The sequence below is a fragment of the Microcaecilia unicolor genome, chromosome 1, assembly GCF_901765095.1.
Source record: "Microcaecilia unicolor chromosome 1, aMicUni1.1, whole genome shotgun sequence".
In the NCBI taxonomy this organism is placed as follows: Eukaryota; Metazoa; Chordata; class Amphibia; order Gymnophiona; family Siphonopidae; genus Microcaecilia; species Microcaecilia unicolor.
Genome location: NC_044031.1, coordinates 641,149,186 through 641,174,754, shown reverse-complemented (window position 1 = coordinate 641,174,754; position 25,569 = coordinate 641,149,186). Strand labels below are relative to the sequence as shown.

The 25,569-nt window shown below is 44.3% G+C and overlaps 1 protein-coding gene across 5 annotated transcripts in view; it reads left to right on the top strand.

The window, feature by feature from the left end:
• The window catches only part of LOC115482199 (glycine N-acyltransferase-like), a 62,490-nt gene that overhangs the window by 17,496 nt on the left and 19,425 nt on the right, over nt 1–25,569 (top strand). For all 5 annotated transcript variants that reach the window (XM_030221832.1, XM_030221839.1, XM_030221823.1 and 2 more), the window contains 3 exons: nt 489–592; nt 17,313–17,420; nt 18,935–19,061. In XM_030221832.1, the coding sequence (XP_030077692.1) occupies nt 515–592; nt 17,313–17,420; nt 18,935–19,061 (313 nt within the window). In that variant the 5' untranslated portion in view covers nt 489–514. The remainder of the gene's footprint in view (nt 1–488; nt 593–17,312; nt 17,421–18,934; nt 19,062–25,569) is intronic.

Sequence of the window (25,569 nt, the reverse complement as noted above, 5' to 3'; positions counted from 1 at the left end):
CTGGAGGGAGTGGGGGTTGGCAACACTTCAGGCTGGGACCCTGAAGTTAACTGGGTACTGGCTGATATTCAGACCAGTGCTCAGTTAACTCCCCACATTCCTAACTTTATGCAGTTACTCAACCAGTTGATGGACTGAAAATTGCCACTAACTGGCCAAGCTTCCACTCCACTCTAACTCTGCACCCAGACTGCTCACAAACTAGCTGGTTTTGGCATGGGCAGTTAGAGGAGACACTTAAGCAGACAGTGCTGCTGAATATCCCAGGATAGCTCCACACAAGCCATTTCAAGGGTCAGGAGCCTCTCCTGGCTTTTTAAATCACTTTGAATATCTAACACTTTTTCACAGAGCATTGATAAAGTCATCCTTTCATCTAGTTGGCAAACTCTCTGAATTACACTGTAAGAATTACTTTAACTAATTACATTGCTTTCTTATATAATTTGTCTTTCTCTCCCTCTCTGAATACCTTCCGCTTCCTCCAGGTTCACTGATCCTGTTCATTCCCAGTATGATGCTCTTACATTGTTCTCAGAAATTGGCTGCTCTGGAGAAGATTCTGATGAAAAGCTTTCCTGAATCTCTGAAAGTAAGTACCAAACACAGTCTTCCTCTCTCTTTTCCTCTCTCTCTCCTCTTTCATTTTCTCCCTCTCTTCTTCCTTTCTTCAGTTTAACCACTTTGTTTCTCATTCATTCACTGCTGACCATCAACATCCTTCTAACAAATCTGGATATTAGCCAGACTCTGTCCACAGCAACGTGTTCTGTTGCTCTAGAAAACAAATGTAAATACCACATACTTTGCAATTCCCAAGATATCTACAGTATATTCATGGGATAATGCATTCACATGTCATGCACTGTCTATACAAATGCCATTCTCTCTCTCTCTCTCTCTCTCTCTCTCTCTCTCTCTCTCTCTCTCTCTCTCTCTCTCTCTCAGGATATTGAGGGAGTTTAGAGAGGTTCTGGCAGGCCATTTTAAGAATTTGTTTAATAAATCCTTAGATATAAGAAAAGTTCTGCAGGACTTGAGAGAAACAGATGTGGTTCCTCTTCATAAGAATGATGATAGAGAAGTGGGTAACTATAGGCTGGTAAGCCTTACTTCAGTGCTTGGAAAAGTAGTGGAGGCACTGCTGAAGGAAAGGATAGTGAACTTTTTAGAATTCAACGGGTTACAAGAGGTTACAAGATCCAAGGTAACATGGTTTTTACCAAAGGAAAATTGTGCCAAATGAATCCAATTGATTTATTTGACTGGGTGACCAGAGAACTGGATCAAGAACACATTAGATGTAGTACTTGGATTTCAGTGAAGCCATTGACACAGTTCCTCATAGGAAGCTCATTATTAAACTCAATGGGCTGAAGTTAGGACCCAAAGTGGTATAATGGATTAGAAACTGGTTAACTGACAGATGACATTGAGTGGTGGTAAATGGAATTTACTTAGGGGAAAGACAGGTGAGTAGTGAAGTGCCTCAGGGAGTATATTGCCAAAAGTTTGGATGGAAATTTGCCTTTTTGCAGATGACTGACGATTTGCAATAGGGTGTACACCACAGAAGGAGTGGACAGTGTGAAAAGTGATCTGCAAAAATTAGAAGAAAGGTCTAATGTTTTGCAGATAAAATTTAATGCATATAAGTGAAGAGTGATGTACTTGGGGAGTAAAAATCCAAAGGTGCTGTATGTGATAGAGGGTGAGAGACTGATATGCACGGACCAGGAGATGAACCTTGGGTATTAGTGTCTGATGATCTCAAGGCAGCAAAACAGTGTGACAGAAAGATGCTAGGCTGCATAGAAAAAAAGGCATTACCAGAAGAAATGCCCCTGAACAGGTCATTAGTGAGGCCTCACTTCAAGTATTTTGTTCAGTTTTGGTGGCCATATCTCACTAAGGATATTAAAATACAAAATCTCTGACAACTATTGATCAATCTCTTATTTATTGTAAATTATACATTAACAATAGTACTCTGTTACACCCATAAACCACTCATACCTCATACATACCACTATCACCACTCCTACTCCCCCCAACACAACACATGCATCCAATCAACAATTACCCACACACATCTCTGCATTTACCCCCTTAATTCAAACTGTTAAGATACTGAATGGCACAAATTGCAAAAACACGGAGATCACATATCTCCAATCAGCACAATTACATAAATTCTTTCATCATGTTGGCAATTCAGCAAGCTGAATAATTCTTTTGACAGTGTTCACACATATATATATATATACAGAGACCAAGTCCTTGGATCAGACTGTCCCTTAGATGTTTTCACATACACATCAAATCCTAATACATCCGTTGGACCCATAGGCGGTCGGTGGGCCAACTTTTTGGGGAGGCTAAAGGGGGCGGGGTTAGGGGTGGGGCCAGGGGTGGAGCTTAAATCCATAATTGTCTGATAACACACAAAAAAAATAAATAAAAATAAAAGTCACAATTAATACCTTTTATTAAATTTAGATATTAGATATGTATCATATGTCAAAGAATAAAGTGGTTGCTCAAAGCATATTCTAAGCACAATCGCTCAACTGCAAAACACTATGCACAACTTTGTGCAAAAACACACTCAGAACCTTACTGTACCATAAATATTACACTGGGCAGAACCTAATACACCAATATACCACCCATACGGAAAATGCAGACCCTAATTCATGTTTAATGTGGGATAAAATGCCATAAATAAGTAAATAAAGAAAATATAAACTTTTAATGTTGAGCACCTGATTCTGAAAGTGGACATATTCTAAACACTATAATGAAAATAAAATGATCTTTTCTACCTTTGTTGTCTGGTTGTCCGATTCTGCTGCTATCTGTTCTCAGTGCAGGTCAGGAAGTCATCCTCGTTAAATATCTCCCTGGCAACCCAGCCAACCTCCCCTCCCCCTGCTCTCCCAGCAGTAAGGTAAACAAACCATAAACCAATTTCTACAATTGGTTACACAAGGCTAGAGAGGGCTTTCACTGCAGCTCCTGCTGTGAGGATGGAGGTAAATCAACAATTTAAACCTCTCAGACCATAGCAGGGGAGGCTTAGCCTGTCCAAGCCTCTTATACCGGGCGCCTATGGTTCGACCTGTTGTTAAGCATTCCAATATGATGACACCAGGGGCGTATCTGAACTGCGGCGGTAGGGTGGCCAGGGCCAGAGTGAGGGGGCACATTATAGCCCCCCCCAGCCGCCGCTGCCGCCACCATTGCCACCATTGCCGATCCCCCTCCCCCCAGCCGCTGCCATTGCCAATCTCCCCCCGCCGTTGCTGTCGCCTACCTTTGCTGGCGGGGGACCCCAACCTCCGCCAGCCCAGGTCCACTTCCTCCTGCCGCTGCCGGCTGCCTTTAAAAGAATTCCTTCAGCTGGCGGGGTACCCCCAACCCCCGCCAGCCAAGCCGAGGTCCTTTCATTTCTTCCACTGCAGTCTGCAAAGCTGGCGCCAAAAGTTTCTTCTGAGTCTGAGTCTGAAAGGACCTCGGCTTGGCTGGCGGGGGTTGGGGGTCCCCCGCCAGCTGAAGGAATTCTTTTAAAGGCAGCCGGCAGCGGCAGGAGGAAGCGGACCTCGGCTGGCAGGGGTTGCCGCCAGCGAAGGTAGGCGACAGCAATGGCGGGGGAGGGTTGGCGGCGGTAGGGGGGTCCAGGGCGAAATCTGCGGGGGCCCAGGCCCCTGTGGCCCCACGCAGATATGCCCCTGGATGACACAATCCTCCCCGGTTGTGTAAATCACTTCCAACAGTTTCACTGATGTCAACAACAATTGTGTTCATCAATGTAATTCTCCCACCGTAATTGCTTGATACCATGTCTCAGTATTACTTTAGTTTCATCTTCTGCTATAATGCCTTCCAGATAATGATCATGATTAACTGCATGTGTTTGGCCCATCAGACCCTACACAGTCTGTCTTTCGCCACCAAAAGCGTCATCAGGGGTCACCACCTACAACATAACAATGAAATAACACAATACCCTTTAACCACTCATATTCTCATACATCACAAAACACAAATTACTAAAAATACAAACAACCAAACTTTACCAGCCACTCTGGATCGCCTGGGATGCCTCTCACACCATAGAAGATGGCGGGGTTCCAAACGGACAAACGCCCGCACATGCACATGAGGTGCCTCGGGAAATCACTCCTTAAATACGTCACTCCCTAAACGCTGATCCAATCAATTTCCCTGTTAAGCCCCATAGGGGCCACAGTATTCCAATTGAAAATCATGCGCTGTTCTCTGCGCAATAACATTAAAGATATATTACCACCTCTCGGGGCCACTACCTGTTGCAGGACACTAAACCTTAACTCATGCACCTCATGTCGTGCTTCCAACCAATGTGCAACCAAGGGAGCCTCCACCCGTTGCAATTGTAGGTTGCTCAAATATTGTGCGATCCTTCGTTTAATTTTATGTATGGTCTGGCCCAAGTACCATAACCCACAAGGGCAGCGCACACCATAGACACACTGTGATGAATTGCAATCTGTCTTCCCATACAATTTAAACCAGCTATTATGTGTATGAGGAATATGCACCTCTGCTGTTTGTATAGCATATTGGCAATATATGCATTGATTACATTTGAATTCACACATTCAGTAGTGATACGGGGGAACAATTTCTCCCCTAGATTACTACTTCTGGTAAAAGCAAACATAGACATTTGTTGAAATTGGGCATGCATAGTTAATATCGTCCAATGTTTTCTAACAATGTGCACTACCTTCTTAGACGTGTGCATATGGCAAAACACAAGTTAGATGAGACGCCGTCCCAGTCTCAGCCGGGACAGAAGCATGGAACCATTCGGGCCCGTTTCATCTCCCTACGAACTACTTTAGATGGGTAGCCTTGTTTAATAATGGTTTATTAACTTTTTTTTTTGTTAATACAGCTATATGAACTTTCTGTACCACATCCTCTGGCATTGACTTCCAGTGCTTAATTATGCATTGATTAAACAAATATGTTCTCCTGTTTAACATCATGGTATGTTCACTAATCCTTTTACTTTGTATTTGTTGTATTTTCATTTCAACAACTTCAAACATAACTTTGAGACAGAAAGATGTGCTTTTCCACTCACCTGCTCCACCACCTCTGCTTCCCCCTCTTGCATAAACATATGTTCCTGTCATTTCGCATACTTGGCTCATTCTATTCTAACCACCTAGATTGCTCCATCTTCTTACACACAATACCCTTGAGCAGTGATGGCGAACCTATGGCACGCGTGCCAGAGAGGGCACGCAGAGCCCTCTCCCTTGGCATGCGCGCCGTCGCTGGTCCGCCCACTCTCCCTTCCTTTGGCTTCCCTCCCGCCCTCCCTCCAACCCAACAAGCATCGGGCCGCCCGCCGTCCTCCCTCCCTCCCTCCCAGCACCAGGAACCCCCCTCCTCCTAAAAATTAAAAAGCGTACTGTCCTCGGAGTCGGGGTTAAGGCGACGTGCGTCGGCAGCGGCAGCGAAGCGCGTATTCTTCGCTCGATGCGCCTTCGGCCTTTCCTGTCTCTCAAGCTCTGGTCCCGCCTATAACCCCGACTCCGAGGACGGTACGCTTTTTAAATTTTAGGAGGAGGGGGGTTCCTGGTACTGGGAGGGAGGGAGGACGGGCGGGCGGCCTGATGCTTGTTGGGTTGAAGGGAGGGCGGGAGGCCGGCCTGGTGCTGTCTGTGTGCTGCTGGGAGGGAGACCTGATGGTGGGTGCTGGGTGGGAGAGAGGCCTGATGTTGGGTGCTGGGTGGGAGGGAAGCCTGATGGTGGGTGCTGGGTGGGAGGGAGGCCTGATGTTGGGTGCTGGGTGGGAGGGAAGCCTGATGGTGGGTGCTGGGAGGGAGGGAGGGAGGCCTGGTGTTGGGTGCTGGGTGGGAGGGAAGCCTGATGGTGGGTGCTGGGTGGGAGGGAGGCCTGGTGTTGGGGGCTGGGTGGGAGGGAGGCCTGATGTTGGGTGCTGGGTGGGAGGGAAGCCTGATGGTGGGTGCTGGGAGGGAGGGAGGCCTGGTGTTGGAGGCTGGGTGGGAGGGAGGCCTGGTGTTGGGGGCTGGGTGGAAGGGAGGCCTGATGCTGAGTGCTGGGAGGGAAGCCTGATGGTGGGTGCTGGGAGGGAGGGAGGCCTGGTGTTGGGTGCTGGGAGGGAGGGAAGCCTGATGGTGGGTGCTGGGTGGGAGGGAGGCCTGATGGTGGGTGCTGGGTGGGAGGGAGGCCTGGTCTTGGGGGCTGGGTGGAAGGGAGGCCTGATGCTGAGTGCTGGGAGGGAGGGAGGCCTGATGCTGGGTGCTGGGAGGGAGGGAAGCCTGATGGTGGGTGCTGGGAGGGAGGGAGGCCTGGTGTTGGGTGCTGGGTGGGAGGGAGGCCCGATGGTGGGTGCTGGGTGCTGGGAGGGAGGGAAGCCTGGTGTTGGGTGCTGGGTGGGAGGGAGGCCTGGTGTTGGGTGCTGGGTGGGAGGGAGGCCCGATGGTAGGTGCTGGGAGCTGCCGGGTGCTGGGAGGGAGGGCAGGGGGGAGAGGAGGGTGGCTGGACATTTGTGGCTGGAGGGGAGAGGAGGGTTGCTGGACATGGATGGAGGGCAAGAAATGAAGAAGAAAGGAGGAAAGTAAAGAAATAAATGGAAAGGAAGCCCTGGAAACGGAGTTAAGAGAACAGATAGAGAGCAGCAGAATCAGCGGCTAGAACCAATATGGATAGAAAAACAAAATCACCAGACAACAAAGGTAGGAAAAATCATTTTATTTTCATTTTAGTGTTTGGAATATATCGAATTTGAGAATTTACATCTGCTATCTTATTTTGCACTGGGTATACTGGAGCTGTAACAGCTTACAGAAATGATTTATAATGGAAGAAAATTATGTTATTTTTTTCTCCTATACTAGTATAATATTTTCAATGATGTCTGTTTATATGCAAAAAAACAAAATTTATTAATCTTTAAACAAATAATGATATAATGATATAATAATAACACATTAAAATTGACTCGACACAACGTTGTACCTTTGAGATCACCGCGCCAGACGGTCCATTTGCATAACGGTCTTTTTTAAGACCATTTTTAAGATCTTACTTGCAGATCTTTGGAATCTTTTAGCTGCGTTACGAGATTATTTTTGAATTAACATACTTAATCTCAATTTGACTAATAAGACTCCTGATGTAGGCCTTTCGGCCGAAACACAACGTTGTGTCGAGTCAATTTTAATGTGTTATTATTATATCATTATATCATTATTTGTTTAAAGATTAATACATTTTGTTTTTTTACAAAAAAACATTTGGTTCCATCCTTTGGATAGCCTGACTTTTTTTTTTTTTTCCCACCTTTTTTATTTTTTGTTTCACGACCCGTGGGATCTATTGAGTTCTCCACTATATGTGGATTCTCTTTAGTCTGTTTATATGCGCCATGGCTGGTGTAAGGGGTGTGGCTATCATAGGGGTGGAGTCATATGTGGTGACCCCGCCCATAATGAGTACTGGCACTTTGCGATAAATAATTTGATTTTGGGTTGCTGTTTGGGCACTCGGTCTCTGAAAGGTTCGCCATCACTGCCCTAGAGATTTCTTCAGACTGTCCCTTTGTCTTGTTTGCTATTAACGACTTATCTATCCAGCATAGCTTATGTCTCCAGCACATGATTGCCCACAGCTGGCCAAACACACCAAGGGAACTTACAAGCCATCTATTTTTATTCAATACTTCAGATCCTTAGACCTGGTCATGCTGGACCTTACAAGGCATAAATTACAGTACATTTCTACAGATGCATCTTGTAGCATTATTTCTTTATATTTTCTTTAAGCAGTATCTAAAACAAGCGAAAAATATCCTAATGGGAGGCGAGGCAGAAAATCTATTGGTTCAGGAGGAAGGACCCAAATAAACTAACAATAAAGAAATTCTTAAGACCATACCAGAGACATTCCTACATTCCCGCAAGCTACTATGGCAAGCAACTTTTCAAATTCTCCTTTAGCCTTCCTTATCAGTACTTTTCATCTATCTTGCCAGTGCTTTTGCTGTTTACTGTTTTCTTCTATCTGATAGAAGAAAACAGTAATTGTTCTATTTTTTTTTAATGTTCTTTATTTATTTGGATTTTGTTCACACCATTTTCAGTAGTAGCTCAAGGTGAGTTACATTCAGGCTCTCTTTCATCTAAATTTTAACCATTGTGGCTATTGTATTCCACATATTAAAAAGTGATGGAAGGAAGCTGAACCTCTGGCCTGGGCTTCCAAGTTGATGTTTTTAAACAATGGCCACACCTAGTTTAAGCTCTTAATCTTTGCAGCGGTTCCTTTTCACTTTTTTATACAGTTTCCCTAATTTTATCATAGTTGCCATTTTGAAAGTTAAATGCTGATAACGGTAGATTTCCTTAGTGTCTTCACTCCAGTTATTAACTCAAATTTGATCATGTTATGATCATTATTGCCAAGTGGACTCCACTCCATTACCTCTCCCACCAAGTCCTGTAGTCCACTAAGAACTAAATCTAAATTAGCCCCCCCCCCCCAAACTTGTCAGTTCCTGAAGCAACTGCTCTATGAAGCAGTTATTTATTTCATCTAGGAACTTAACTCCTTAGCATTTCCTGATGTGATTATTATTCAGTTAGTTGGGGTTGTGTACAGCGCTGCGTATGCCTTGTAGCCAGTGGCGTAGCAAGGGGGGGTGGGAGGGGTGGTCCGCCCCGGGTGTCGGCTCGGGGGGGGTGCTACCTGCCAGCTCCCCCCCCTCGGCGCATCGACACCTCCCCCGACCAGCTCCCGCACCCTACCTTTAAAAAGAATATCGGAATCCGAGGCGAGGCACAGCGTCTCGCGCCTGCCCTGCACGTAAAAGAAATGTGGACCGTCGGGCCTTCCCTCGCGCTATCTGTCCCGCCCTCTGCTGACGCAACTTCCTATTTCCGCATGTTTTGCTTTTTTGTTTTTGTACGGGTGGCGCTGCTGCTGAGCAGGAGAAGCAGCAGCGGCCAGAGAGCCTTAGTCTTTGCTGCTGCTAGTGGTGGGGGGGTTGATGTTGCTGGGGGGGGAGGTTATGTGCCGGGGGAGGGGCTTGCGTGATGTGTGTGTGGGGGGGGGGGGGATAGGTGCTTGTTTGATGTGCCATTGCGGAGTGGCTTGGTTGTTTCACCGGTGGGGTGGGTGCTCTGTGGGTTGTTTGATGTCACATTTTGGTGGGTGATGCGATTTGCCCATGAGTGTTTGCTCCGCCCTCGACGTCATCACGTTTGACGCGAGGGCGAGGCAAACAGTCATGGGCAAATTGTGGTTTCACCACCATGCAGATAGAACGTTGGGATTTGTGAAGGCTTCAGAACGTTGGAGGTGCGTTTTATATATATAGATGTTTGTTTTTTACCACTCTGGATAAGGGCAGTATACAATAGTAATAAATGAAATGAATTGAAAAATATGCTCTGAAAATTATAATCAAGAGCAATACACTTCTCAGTTTATTTTCTAATATATACACATCATTTCACTGTAATATGATTTCCCTACTAACAATATAAGCTATGCAGTACTTGTGAAAAGAATCGCTGTATGTTCCTCTCAGATAGAAACTAGGTTCTGCATGCCACAAGTTTGTGAAAAGTGCTGCATCTTCCTCCTACCCAACAGCGCCTGGAAATTCTTTAGAATAACACAAATTACATCCATGCCAGAATTAATATGATAATTTAGATAATAAAAGACTGTATTTTACCTCCAAGCAAAATAGTCTCGACACCCATGGATCTCAGCTAATTACAACTGAAACTGCTACAGTGCATTTACAATGGCTGACTTTGAACCACACTCAAAGTGACAGCTGACGTCATAACCTCCTTAGGGATGAAGTTATCACCCCAGATATACAGATTTTAATTCCTGTATCAAAAGCATTTATTTGGAGCACTCTATTTACCATATTTGGTACTATGCAAGATTATAACTGCATTACTAATAACCACATTGCAAAAAAACAAATGAAAGGAAAGAGTACCCCCCCGAGCAAAGCTGACCTTAGTAGGAGTGACTGTTCCTACTACAACCCTAGACCACCAGAGATCATAAGATAGGCCCAGGGGGACCTACAGGTGGATGAATAAGTGAGAGAGGCATTCAAGAGGGGAGAAGGAGGGAAATAAAGAGACAAAGCACAAATTTTTGGCTTCCAACAAAAACATGTAGTTATTTTTAGCCAAAATCAAAAATATGGCTGTAAATTCAAATAAAATGAAGGTACTCACCTTTAGTAGGTGTTCTCCGAGGACAGCAAGCTGAGTATTCTCACATCTGGGTGATGTCATCCAATTGAGCCTGGTGCAGATGCTGCCTAGCATATATAGCTGTTAGAAATTTCTAGCAGCAGGTTTCTTAGTAGGATAATATAGCGGAAGGAATACAACTCATAGGGAAGGTGAGAGGGGAGGGTATGTGAGAATACTTGGCCTGCTGTCCTCTGAGAGTACCTGCTACAGGTAAATAACTTTGCTTTCTCCGAGGACAAGCAGTCTGTTGGTATTCTCAGAACTGGGTATCCCTAGCTATCGGGTTCATTGAAAACAACAATGCTAGGATAATAAGGACTCGAAGCGTCGATGCCTTGTAGTCAATCAACCTTAAACTATATATAATCTAGTTGTGGAGGTGCAGCCTGGAACAGAAGAAAACTGGGCCTAAGAGGGTGGAGTTGGATTCTAGACACCAAACAAATTCTGCAGTACTGTCTGACCAAGCCAGCTGTCACGTCAGTATCCTGCTCAAGGCAGTAGTGAGATGTGAATGTGTGGACTGAAGACCATGTTACCGCCTTCCAAATCTCATTAGAGGCTGACCTCAAGAGGGCTACTGATGAAGCCATGGCCCTCACATGATCCCTGACATCACCCTTTTCAGGGTCAACCTTTTTACACTGGAAACTCAATATACTTGTTAAAAAAATCCTTCTTTGTATTGAAGAAACTAAGAAGAATTCGCTATCCTCTAGATCGCCAGTTTTCAGTTTAGTGGTGCACAGTTTATTTTTATTAGATCTAGTAATAGTATTTATGCCGGTAGCCAAAAAGAACATTGGAATAACCATACTGGGTCAGACCAATGGTCCATGTAGCCCAGTATCCTGCTTCCAACAGTGGCCAATCCAGGTCACAAGTACGTGGTAGAAACCCAATTAGTAGCAACATTCCATGCTACCAATCCTAGGACAAGCAGTGGCTTCTCCTATGTCCATCTCAATAACAAACTATGGATTTTTCATCCAGGAACTTGTCTAAACCTTTTTTAAATCCAGATATGATAACCGCTGTTACCATATCCTCCGGCAGCGAGTTCCAGAGCTTAACTATTCTTTGAGTGAAAAAATATTTCCTCCTATTTGTTTTAAAAAGTATTTCCACAAGATTACTTGAAGTTCAAATTATTCAAAATATAGCAGAATGTTTAATATACCATACACATTTACATGATAGTTCCCTTTTCTTACGTTTGCATTGGCTGCTGATTGAAGCCCATATTTGTTTGTTTGATTTATTTATTTATTTCAGGTATGTATAATAGTTTAAAAAATATTTTATGGTCATCCTCCATTGTATCTGTTCATATTTTCGAGACAGTATGATATATTTTCCCATACTGAAGGGGTTGAGATATAAATCCATTTTTACTTCATCTCACGTATCCAGCACCGGTCATTTGGAATTCTCCAAATTAGAGTTATAATGAATTATTTATTATTTAGGAAAGCACTGAAAATGTATTTCTTTATGAAATATCTGGCAGTGTAATTCTCTAAAAGTCTTGTATATTGTAGGTTCAAATGAGTTATTCCCAGTGACTGGCTTTATCATACTGTAATCTGCATAGAACTTGCAAGGTGATTGCGCAACACACAAACAGTTGTAAATTAAAGTGAACCTTTAGCAAAACGACCACTGTTAACTTGCTCAGTCTGAGACTGCTTTCAAAATGGTAGGTGCTTTTATTGGTAGTTTCACAGATGTACAGGAGGATGTTTTCAGTGCTGTGGCTTGTATTCACACACATAATTTTTTTTTCCGCTGCAGATCAGCGTATTTGATTTGAATGTTACTGCCCTTTCATGTTCTGTATACTACTACTACTACTGCTACTACTATTTAACATTTCTATACCACTATATAGTGTATCAGCTCAGTTGAATAAAAGCTGAAATATGAAAAACAACCTCTGGTTCTGTCTTCTCTGCTTGTTGTGCACTGTAAATGTCTACTTCTGTTAATGTCAACTCCCCTTAATGTCACATGATTTGAACGGCCCTTTGAATGTGATATTAAGTGGGCTTGCTTATATTTTTTTTTTTACTTTGGATATAGGCCTTCTGGCAGTAGCTTGTCTGTATTTGTCACTGTCTGTTGTCTCTTAAGGCAATCCCTCCCCTCCCCTTTGTATCTTAGGTAGACTTGCACCTCTTATCATCATTCTTTGTAACCCAGGCCTCCTAATCAGTCCTTTCCCTTTCTCTGCGCCCCTAAATTTAATGTAAACCATTTAGATAAATATAATTTTATTTATTTGTGGTATATCAAATAAAGTTGAAATGTGAAAATATTCACACCCCTGTTACTATTTTTTTTTTTTTTGCCTTGTTCTTAAATGTTATTTAAAAAAAAGGGAGGGGGGTGCAAGAGACAAAGATCAGCTCATAGACGAGGTGGCAGGACAGCAAAATACTGACCATAAGTTTCCTCAAGCCTTTGAATCTGTGATGAAAGATATGGGTGATAGAGACTGCATAAATAACCTGAAGTTACTTGGCCTCCTAAAGGGTTTTCTAAACTGATTCAGGGGCCCTTTTTACGAAGCTGCGGGAAAAAGAGCCCTGAGCTGGCAGTGGGGCCCATTTTTCCTGTACGCCAGGGCCCTTTTTACTGCAGCGGGTAAAAAAGCCCCCCAGCACACATGACCATGTGATAAGAGAACTCTTACCGTGTGGCAGTGTGACAGGGAGCCCTTACCACCACCCATTGAGATGGCAATAAGGGCCCCCATGCTAACCCGGCAGTAACATGGCAGCATGTGTCAATGCCCGACTACTGCCGGGTTACCTCCACATAAGCCATTTCTGGGGGGGGGGGGGGTTCCCCCAGAAATGGTGCGCGCACTCAGAGCAGGATTACCACCGGCGGCAGTCCTAAAAGAGTGGTAAGCCTGCATTGGGCTTAATGCCGCTCTGTAAAAGGGCCCCTCAGTTTCTTGAGCAATGGCTGCCAACTTTACTCAATTTACAAATTGAATCAGCCCTGAAGAAGGAACAAGCACACCATGTTACAACGAAGTTGGCAGCAGGGCAAACACTGCTACATCCACTAATATTTAAAGTTCTGTGCCTGTCCTGAATCATAGTCATTATGGAAAAAGTGAAAGCAGAATGATGGGAACTGTCCTGGCAAAGTTTGCCAATTTATATCATTGCTAGTTTTACTAAAGCAACAACTGATAAGTGACTATCGGGCTCATTTTCGAAAGAAAAGGATGACAAATCAGGAGATGGGCATCCTTCTATCAGGGCCGCCCAAATCGGCCTAATCGAAAGCCGATTTGGGGTGGCCCCAACTGCTTTCTGTCACGGGGATGACCAAAGTTCAAGGGGGCGTGTCGGCAGTGTACCAAAGGTGGGACAGGGCGTAGTTAAGAGATGGCCGTCCTCGGCCGATAATGGAAAAAAGAAGGGCGTCCCTGACAAGCATTTGGCCGACTTTACTTGGTCCCTTTTTGTTCATAACCAAGCCTCGAAAAGGTGCCCAAACTGACCAGATGACCACCGGAGGGAATCGGGGATCACCTCCCCTTACTCCCCCAGTGGCCACCAACCCCCTCCCACCCAAAAAACAAATTAAAAATCATTTTTTCCAGCCTCTATGCCAGCCTCAAATGTCATACCCAGCTCCATCACTCCATCACTCTTTCCTGAAGGCCTAGTGTTGCTTTTTTCATTTGTGTCATACCCAGCTCTATGACAGCAGTATGCAGGTCCCTGGAGCAGTTTTTAGTGGGTACTGCAGTGCACTTCAGGCAGGCGGACCCAGCCCCATCCCTCCCTACCTGTTACACTTGTGGTGGTAAATGAGAGCCCTCCAAAACCCACCCGAAACCCACTGTACCCACATCTAGGTGCCCCCCATTACCCTTTAAGGGCTATGGTAATGTTGTGTAGTGGGTTTTAGGGAGGTTTGGGGGCTCAGCACCCAAGGTAAGGGAGCTATGCACCTGGGAGCAATTTGTGAAGTCCACTGCAGTACCCCCTAGGGTGCCCGGTTGCTGTCCTGGCATGTGAGAGGGGATCAGTGCACTAGAAATGCTGGCTCCTCCCATGACCAAATGGCTTGGATTTGGTCGTTTTTGAGATGGCCGTCCTCGGTTTCCAATATAGGCGAAAACCGAGGTCGGCCATCTCTAAGGTCAGTGATCTCAACATTTCGGTCGACCTAAATGTTGAGATTTGGCCGTCCCCGACCGTATTAGCGAAACGAAAGATGGACGCCCATCTTGTCTCAATAATACGGGATGCCCCGCCCCTTCGCCAGGGCGCCCCTAAAGATGGGCGCCCAGTTCGATTATGCCCCTCCACTGGGGCTTATTTCAAAGCACTTAGACACACAAAGTACCATAGGTTACTTTGAAAATGAGGACCATAGTCATTTGAAAATACTGTACAGGTACAAGTAAGTGAAGACAGTAGCTGCTTCTGCTGTTTCTTAGCAAAAGTAGCAAACATTTTTTGATTTACAACTGTAAATGAAGACTTCTTTATTCAGCAGACAGTTTTATATACGAGTGAATTACATTGAACGTGATTTTGAGTCCAAAAACCTGAACTTGAACGGGGGGGGGGGGGGGGGGGGGGGGGAGGGTGAACCTACAGAAAGTACCTCATCTTCTCTAGATGGAGAGTTAAGCTGTACAGACGGTGGCCATGTTTAAGTTTTTGTATGGTATGAATGAGTATTGTAAACTGCTTTGATATTTGAATTATCTAAAGCAGTACAACAAATCTAATAAACTGTAAACTGTGAATGGGAGTCAAACTATTTGATCTAGGTAATGGAGATAGCTATTAGGGATAAGGTGATGATAAATAGTAGTAAGACACAAATAGCTTATAATTCCAGGAAAACTACTATTTTGTTTAATCTGGTTCACCACCTAAGATGTACATCTGGACGGCAACACTTGCAACAGTTAGCTAGCCTGTAATGTGCTCTCTTTTAATGTAAGAGGTATTGTAAAAGGCCTATTAAGTGACACACTGCATACATGACCCTCATAGACCTTTGGTCTGACAGAGTATAGCAGTTCTTATGAGTTAAATGTAAACATGCTCTGCATTCACAAAACTCCAACCTCCCCCCAAGAACAGATGCATACCAGGACTAGGAAATTTATCTATGGAAGTCACCATAAAAAAAAATCTGAATCTCTTGTCATCTGAGCAATACCAACATAAATGTCTCCAACACCGGACACGTTATGAAATAATACAAAAACCTGAAAAAATCCTAGCTCAACATACTTGTAGCAAACATGCATATGACAGTAGCACTAATCCTATGATTCAAACAACAAGAATCCTACCTATAAATAGGCAATACTGTGCCCTAAAACACTAGTACGCCTACTACAGGTAAACAGAACAAGTGGCAATGTTACAGATCTCTATACAGAAACTACATGCAGACAGAATACCACACTTCAGTCATATCCAAATCACAAACAGACCCTCATCAAATACAGAGCAAAGGATCAAAAATTGAAAGAACCCCAATAAGTCAAACTTGGCCTAATATTTATTTATTTGGATTTTGCACACACCTTTTCTGTAATAGCTCAAAGTGAGTTAATACAAAGCTATTTGCAATGCACATTTCCCAAACCTAACATATTCCAGTTAACAAATTCAAAATAAAGCACTTATTTTCTGCCTTTGTTGTCTGGACATTTTATTTTCCTATCATGCTGGTTCCAGGGTTCTGCCTCCTCCTCTCTCCTGCCTTGTTCATTCCGTCACTACACCCACCTTTGACACATTGAGCTTTCCGTTTAGCTCTTCCTTTTTTTTTCTTTTCTGCTTCTGTCCACTCATATCTCACTTTCTCTTTCACACCTTCCAGTTCTCCATCTCTTTTTTTACTTTAACTTTTTACTTGTTCCAAAAATACAAAGACTGTCCTACATCTGTTTCTTCTCTCCTTCCCATGTCCAGTATTTCTCCCTCCTTCCCTTCTGCTTCCAGGTCCAACATGTCTCTCTCATCCTCTTTCCCATTCTCCAGCATCTCTCCCTCTGTCCCTAGGTCCAATATCTCTTCCTCTTCCCTTCCTTCTATCCCCAGGTCCAATATCTCTCTGTCTCCCCCTCTCTCTCCCTCCCCTGGGTCCAACATCTCCCTCCCTTCTGCCCTAGGAGCCAATATATCTATTTCTCCCTCTTTCCCTTCTTCCCTTCCTCAAAGTCCATCTCTCTCTGTCTCTCTCTCTCTCTCTCGCTTTCTCTCTCTCTTCTCCCTCAGGGAACAACATCTCTCTATCCCCTCCACCCCATGGGGTCCAATATCTCTCTCTCTCTTCCCCCTCCAAGTCCAACATCTCCTCCCTCTTTCTCTATTCCCCCTCCAAGTCCAACATCTCCCCTCCCTCCCCATGGTCCAATATCTCTCCCTCTCTGTTCCCGCCCTCCTCACTACTCCTAAGTTCTCTTCATCTCTACCTCCCCTTCCACTCTGCATATTCAATCTCTCTCTCTCTCTCTCTCCTTCCCCTCCACTCCCAAGTCTAACATCTCTCTTCCTTCCCTTACCGCACCCCATGTGTCCAACATTTCTCTCTTCCACCCCTGGATCAGGCATTGTTTCTCTCAACCCCTCTCGCCCCGCCCATGGACTGGCATCTCCCCTATGTCTATGCAGAAGTCAACGGCAGTGGCAACGATCCACTGGAGCCTGCTCTTTGCTGTGTCCCATCCCCTTATGGCACAACTTTCTGCTTCATCGTTGTAGGGAGCATCAGCTTGCACAAGAACTGATCTAGACAAGTATATCAGCAGCTTTTTATTTGCATCAGTAGCTAACAGCTCAGCAAACAGCAAATGTCATCTCCTGTGTAAAAGCAGAACAAGAATTAACAACAGGACACACATAGTTTCAAATTTTACTGCACCCCTAGACATACGATAGATACATACTACAGAGCACACAGACATTGAGATTGATGCTTGTTTGTTTGTGTTTTTTCCTGCAGGTTTATGGCACTGTTTATTATATTAATCATGGAAATCCCTTCAACCTGGAAGTGGTGGTGGATTCCTGGCCCCAGTTCAACACTGTGATCACTAGGCCTCATGAAAGTGTAATCACCTTTGTGTTCTGTTTATCTATTACTTTCACTTTCTTTCTCCAGTTTCTCCTGCTGTGCCCTAGAGCTGTGGAGAACACAAGGGATACTTAAGGTGCCAGCTGAAGTAACAAGAGGTTTCCTTGCTAGAGAGTGTTACCTAGGGTTACCATATGTCCAGATTTACCCGGACATTTCCTCTTTTTGAGGACATGTGCGGGCGTCCGGACGGGTTTTGCCAGTCTGCCCGTTTGTACGGATTTCTGGACAAATGGGCGGGCAGGCGGCGGGCCTATCCTAGCCTCCCCTTCCCTTACTTACTATCTACTGCCCTGGTGGTCTAGTGACCTCTTCGGGGCAAGAAAGAGCCCTCTCTTTCCTGTCCGGAGCGCTGCCCTTGCCCTGCATCCTGTTGCTGTGACGGTCTCTGGATTCAAAATGGCCACCGAGAGTTGACGCGGCCTTGCGAGACTGCAACTCTCGGCGGCCATTTTGAATCCCGAGACCGTCACAGCAACAGGATGTAGGGCAAGGACAGCGCTCCGGGCAGGAAAGAGGGGGCTCTTTCCTGCCCCGAAGAGGTCACTAGACCACCAGGGCAGTAGATATTAAGGGGAGGGGAATATGTGACCCAGGGGAGGGGAATATGTGGAAGGGGGCGGGGTGAGGATGCAAAAGGGGCGGGGCAGGGGGCGGGACATGTGTCCTCTTTTTGAGAAGACAAAATATGGTAACCCTAGTGTTACCTGCCTCACTTCAGTTCTTCTCATTGCCTTCTTAGAAGGCACCAGAGCTGCTTAAATACATCCAGTATTAAGTATGATACACACATAGGGCCAGTCAGTAAATGGTGCTCAAAGTTAGATGCTGCTAAAATCCATGGTAAGCAAGTATTCTGTAATGGGCGCTCTGAGTGCCCTTTATAGAATACTAGCTTCTTGTGCTTAACTTTGGGTGCGAGCACTTATGGCTGCCAAAAGCTGGTGTAAATGCTCAAACTCAACTGATGGTAGAATACTAGCATTTGCATGCCTGTAACATTGGGAATCTGCATGACCCATGCATGAACCTCCCATGGCCATACCCCCTTTTCAGTTGCACACTATGAAATTTAGGCATGCATGTCATAGAATAGGGTGTAGGGCAGATCCACGTGTAATGCCTAATTACTGCCAAGTGCTTGTTAATGCCAACAATTGATTGTTAGCACATACATTGATTAATTAGTTTACATGTGGATCTAAGATCTGTGACCTCATGTGGGATAAGCTTTTTCTTTCTTTCTCTCCCCTATTGCTGTCCTTTCTGCTATACCTGTTATGTCTTCTGTGATGATGGAACGTACAGCTAGGTGAACTATGTGTCACTGCTTTACTGTGCACTAACTCCGTTGACATACGTTATTTTATTGAGGTCCCATATAATGCAATGGGATCTCGTTAATAATAATGCCTGTGAAGAGTAAAGAAGAGACACTGCATGTGCTCAGTCTTCTTTCTCTGTTGATTTCATTATGACTTTTCCCTCAGGAAATGAAAGATGACTTGGATAATTACACAAATAGTTACTTCATGTTCACCAAAGACCCAGAAAATCTGCGAGAAATGTTGACAAAAACAGATGTCATTAACTGGAAGCAAGTCCTGCAGATACAAGGTAAGGAAGCAACATCTGTAACCACTGTCTCTATAGAGACATAAGGTGAGATGGGAAGGCATCATGCCCTGGGTATGAGACAAGGGAGGGAAGTAACATCTGCTCTTACTAGTTTTCTCTGTGATCCAGGACATCAGCAACAGTTTTAGGCATCTCAAATTTCATTTAAAAATGGCATGAGATGGTTCTCTGGCAGTATATTAAGCCTTTTAAATAAATAAATGCATGGTACCGGGGAGAAGATGCTAGTGATGAAGAGGTACTAGGAGGGGAGGGAGTGAGCCCAGGTATAAAGGTGACTGAGGAACATATCAAGGGAAGATAAGTGAGTGAGAGAGGGACAGGGAGGTAAGGGGGACCAGAGAAAAGAAGATGCAGTTCATCAAAACAGAGACAGAATGGGGAGGTAACCTTAAGGGTCACTTGAACTACTGTAGAGCCTATAGATTTTATGCATATAACTCACAGCAGTAGGTTATTAGGTAAAAGTCATATATAAGAACATAAGGATAGCCACACTGGGTCAGACGAATGGTCCATCTAGCCTAGTATCCTCTTTCCAACAGTGGCCAATCCAAGTCACAAGTACCTGGCAGCAGGGGCGTAGCCAGACACCCAATTTTAGGTGGGCCTGGGCACAAGATGGGTGGGCAGAAGAACTCCGCCTTGTCCCACAAGTGAGTTGGTCTCTCCCTCTCTTGCCTACATACCATATGGTCTCTCAAACCCCCCCCCCCCCCCCCCCAGATACCTTTTAAATAGATTTTCACTGGCAGCGAGAAGCAACTAATACACACTGCTCATGTTGGCCTTACAGCATGTATCAGTGGCTACTTTGCTGCAGGTGAAGTTCTATTTACAAGGTATGCAGGAGGGACACTTGTTGGGAGTTTTCAGCTGGTGGGGCTTGGGAAGAATGCCTGCCAGCCACATCATAGGTGTACTGCTACTGGATGGGCCTGAGCCCAAAATGGGTGGGCCTGGGCCCACCTGGGCCCACCCTTGGCTACGCCACTGCCTGGCAGAAACCCAAATAGTAGCAAGATTCCATGCTACCAATCCCAGGGCAAGCAGTGGCTTCCCCCATGTCCATCTCAATAACAGACTATGGACCTTTTCTTGAGGAACTTGTCCAAACCTTTTTAAAACCCAGATAAGCTTACTACTGTTACCATATCCTCTGGCAGAGTTCCAGAGTGTAACTATTCAATGAGTTAAAAAATATTTCCTCCTATTTGTTTTAAAAGTATTTTCATTTAACTTAATTGAGTGTCCCCTAGTCTTTGTACTTTTTGAAAGAGTAAAAAAAAATCTATTCACTTCTACTAGTTCTACACCACTCAAGATTTTGTAGACCTTGATCATATCTCCCCTCAGCTGTCTCTTTTCCAAGCTGAAGAGCTCTAACCTCTTTAGCCTTTTCTCATATGTGAGGAGTTCCATCTCCTTTATCATTTTAGTCACTCTTCTTTGAACCTTTTCTAATTCTGCTATATCTTTTTTGTGATAACAGCGACCAGAACTAAATGTAATACTCAAGTTGAAGTTGCACCATGGAACGATAAAGAGGCGTTATAGTATTCTTGGTCTTATTTACCATCCTTTCCTAATAATTCCTAGCATCCTGTTTGCTTCTTTGGCCACCACTGCACACTGGGCAGAAAATTTCAGCATATTTTCTACATATAACAGCCATTTATAAGTTGTAAACATAAAAAACTTTGAAATATCAGGTCCAATTTCTAATTCACATGATAATGTCATTTCTGATGTCATAAAAGTACAAAAATAACTGACTTGTTTGGTGAATACTCCAACTATTTGCCTGTATATTATAATCATTACAGATTGAAGCTGAACAATTAAGAGCCTTGTTACAAAAGCAAAAGCAGGTATTCTCACAGTCTGACACAAATATTACTGTCATGGATTCGGGGATTCTGTCACAGATTCGGGGATAGTGAGCCCTTGGACCACAGCCAAAGCTGTGGCAGACAAGTAACCTGGGCTGGCACAGGGCAAGTGTCAGAACAAATCAGGACTAGGCAAGACAAAGCAAGACTGGGCTAGACAAGACAGGACTTAAAGCAAGGCAGAGGTAACCAGATACAGTAGACATGACAAGGACTGGATCCAGACGAGGCAAGGAAAGCAAGGCAAAGGGCCAGAACTGGAACCCAGGCAGGATAAGATTACTCAGAACTAGATTAAAACTGAGACTGGGACCCAGGCAATACCAGGCAAGGCATAACAAGACACGGAACTAGATTAAAACTCGGTCCAGAAAAGGGCAAGACAAGGTAAGGACTGGATCCAGACAGGACAAGATGAGTTGAGGCAAGGCTAGGCACAAATGGACAAGACAGATGGGCAAGAAAGAAGCTATACTATAGACAAGGCAGTAGCCAGATTTAGCTTGGCGGGATCAGGAACCAGGAACAGACTTGGCTTGGCAACAGGAACAGGATTCAGGAACAGACTTGGCATAGCAGGAACAGGAACAGAGCTTGGTTTTAACAAAAAGCAGAAACAGAGTTTAACTGTAGCAAGAGTCAAGAGCAGGGCTAGACTAAAGCAGGAGCCAGAGGTACAGTCAAACTGTAACAGAAACAAAGAGCAGGGTTTGGATAAAGCAATAGACAAGCTTTCAGGAACAAGGTTCAGAAACAAGACACACAGAAACAAGGCTTTCAGGAACAAGACTCATAGAAACACAGATAGGCAGGGACAAGACTACACAGAAGTAAAGCTTCAAGAACAAGGTTTATTAAAACAAGGCTTTCAGATACAAGACTCATAGAAACACAAGTAAGCAGGAACAAAACTGCACAGGAGTAAAGCTTCAGGAGCAAGGTTTACAAAGGCTTGCAGGAACATGGTTCAGAAATAAGACATTCAGGGACAGACTCACAGGAACAAAGCTAGGTTGGAATCAAGGCATACAGGAGCAAAGCCAAGCAGGAAATGGATCTAAACAGGAAACACAAAGACAAGGTTAAAAGACCTCTTTGCAAAGGCAAAAGCATGAAAGTTCCAAGGTGCTTTATAAAGGACTTTGCTGATGATGTCACAACTTGGAATGAGTCTTGATTGGACAGCAGGAACACCAGAATGAGGCCTGGACAACAGGAAAACACCAGAGCGAAGCTTGAACAGCAGATGCAGCAATGCAGGGACAAAGCAGTCCAGAGAAGCCTCAGAGCCAGACCACTGAAAATAGGTGAGTCTGGATGCAGGGGCACAGTCACAACCATGACAATTACATATACAAATGTGGTAACTCACAGCATTTTTACCGGAGCCTATTAAACAGTGGCATCACCGAGTTTCACCACTATTTTCGATAAATTCAAGAAGCACATCTCTGATTTAGTTCAGCAAGGGATCCTTAAGAAAAAGGACAGAAGCATAAGGTTTTGTGGTGATTATCGCAAGCTTAATTCATAACCATTAAATATGCCTATCCCCTGCCATGAATCGATGCCATAGGGAGAGCAAGGTATTTTTCTGTTTATGACTTCACAGCTGGTTACTTCCAAATGGCCATAAACCCAAAGGATCCTAAAAAAAACAGCTGTTGCCAGGTGGGCATCCTAGGGAAGATCTGAGCTGCAGAAGGCCAAAGCAGACACTGTTGTATTCTCCCCTCAAACCTGGAAGTGGATCACACTTATGCGGGGTGTATGTCCGGTCTGTGGGGAGAAGAGCAGGCAAGTGGAGCTTGAAGTCAGTGGTGTGTGCAGGGCTCTGTGGCCAGGTTTCCCTCGTGGCTGTCGGCATGGGTGAGTGTGATGCATATGTGCCATGATGTCAAACACATGTGCGTACGCACATGGAGCTGGTGCTTGCACAGTGGAAGGACTGGTTCACACTAGGAGCTTTGCAGGAGGGGTGATTTTGGACCATGGAACAGCCCTATTTTTATGGTGGACATGACAGCCAAGTTAGGGGAAAACCCAGAAGAAGCTGCTGAATGTTAGAGCCCCATGGTTCTGGGAAATGTGGCCATGAAAGGAGGAGCATGCACGAGCCTAAGGTTATATGGGAGCGAGCAAGGGCAGAGCTGTTCAGGAAAGCATGCTGCTCACTGCCAGCACAAACAGTAGCAAGTGGACAGCTCAGGAACTGATGTAACGTCCTAGCAAGGTATGTGGCAGGATGGGGAAGGGAAGTTTTATTTTATTTATTTAAAAGTGTTCGTCTTGAGCAGTTGTGATGCAGAAGTAAAAGAAAGTTTGAGAGGCAAGCTGTTACACAATGGAATGTAGCTTGTCATGAGATGCCTCATATACGCTGACTCCCCGGGTCAGTATTCTAAACTGTCATTGAAGAAGAAGTTGGCAGTTGGGAGGTAGACTTTGATGAGAGTGGATGTGTGTGTCCTACTGACCCCTGTAAAACCTCAAAATTATCAAAATCTGACAGAATTCATATTTTTGGTTAACAGGGAGCACTTGGGAAATATTGATGTGTGTAGCTGGAGATAATTTAGATTACAGTATTGTAATTGTCAGCAAAGGGCAGCTAGAGCTGAGGATGAATGAGGAGAGCCCCACGGGAAAATAGTGGAGTCTCAAGTGATTGAGAAGAAGAAATATTACATGAAAATTTGATTTCTGGGAAAATTTGTCTTGAGTGTATCACTATAAAGTACGAGCAAGTAACATCCAATTTGCTAAGAATAAAAGTAAAAGGAGGAAAAAGGACTTCAGTGGCTTAGGTCATGTCTGAAATAAGGTTTGGACTAATGACCTGCCCTACTTCTTCATCAGTCCTAAAAAACCTCCTCCTCCTTTTCAAAAGGGCGACTACAATAAAAAGAGGAAAAAAAGAAACTAAAAGGATTAGCTGCAAAGTTTAGGACACTAAATCAAGCGTGAACGTTATTCAAAAATACCATCTTGGAAGCCCAGTCCAGAAGCATGTCACGTATTTGCAAAGGTGGAAAGAAGAGAAAACATCAGTCAGCATGGTTAAAAGGTGAAGTAAAAGAGGCCATTACAGCCAAAAGATTGTCCTTCAAGAATGGAAAAAGGACCCAAATGAAGAAAATAAGAAGCTACATAAGCACTGGCAAGTCAGATGCAAAGCATTAATAAAGAAGGCTAAAAGAGAATATGAAGAGAAACTTGCCGCAGAGGCTAAAACTCACAGTAACAACTTTTTTAGGTACATCAGAAACAGGAAGACTGCGAGGGAATCCATGGGACCGTTAGCTCACAAATGAGCAAAAGGGGAGCTCAGGGAAGAGAAGGCAATAGCGGAGAAACTGAATGCATTCTTTGCTTCTGTCTTTACAGAAGAAGATGTAAGAAATCTGCATGTACCAGAAATGGTTTTTAAGGGTGATAATGCAGAGGAACTGAAAGAAATCTCAGTGATCCAAATTGACAAATTAAAGAGTAGTAAATCTCCTAGACCAGATGGCATACATCCAAGAGTACACAAAGAACTCAAACATGAAATTGTGATCTGCTGTTAGTAATATGTAACTTGTCATTAAAATCATCCGTAGTACCTGAAGATTGGAGGGTGGCCGCTGTGATGCCAATTTTTAAAAAGGGTTCTAGGGGTGATCTGGGAAATTATAGACTGGTAAGCCTGATGTTGGTGCCAGGCAAAATGGTGGAAATTATTATAAAGAATAAAATTACAGAACACATAGACAAACGTGGTTTAATGAGACAGTCAACATGGGTTCACCCAAGGAAAGTCTTGCCTCACCAATTTGCTTCATTTCTTTAAAGGCATGGATAAAGTTAGCCAGTAAATGTAGTGTATCAGATTTTCAGAACGCTTTTTATAAAGTTCCTCATGAGAGACTCCTGAGAAAATTAGAGTCATGGGATAGGAGGCAAGGTTCTGGTGGGGATTAGAAATTGGTTATTGGAAGGAAAACAGAGGGTAGGGTTAAATGGTCATTTCTCTCAATGGAGGAGGGTGAACAGTGGAGTGCCACAGGGATCTGTATTGGGACCAGTGGTATTTAACATATTTATGTTTAAATGATTTTTATTAACTTTTCACTTAGCACAACATACTTATAATGCATAATGTCCAGGCAATGTATTCCGCTAATACAGTCACTTCTATATTTTTATCAGTGTCTGGACTCTCTTTACAACTTAATTTCATAACACCCACTCCCTCAATTTAAACATCCCTCCCCCCCCCCCCCAGGGTCTACTACCCATCCCCCCTCCCTTCTCCCCCCCCCCCCCCCCCCATTTAGAGGCAGGTTTCATTGTCCTTTTGTAGACGTCCATTTTTGTTTGATTTTTTTTTACATATTCAATAAGTATCCTCTGGCCGCAGGTGACATAGAGTCTAGAAAGGGGCCCCATCTGCGTTGAAATCTCAGATCTCCGTCTGGGGGCCAACGATTAATTTCTAATCTTTCAAATCTCATCAGCTGTATCATCTCCCCTCGCCAGAGTTGGTTTTGAGGTGGTTTCGGGGACAACCAAGCTGTAAGTATAGTTTTCTTGGCCACAATGATGGCCCAAGC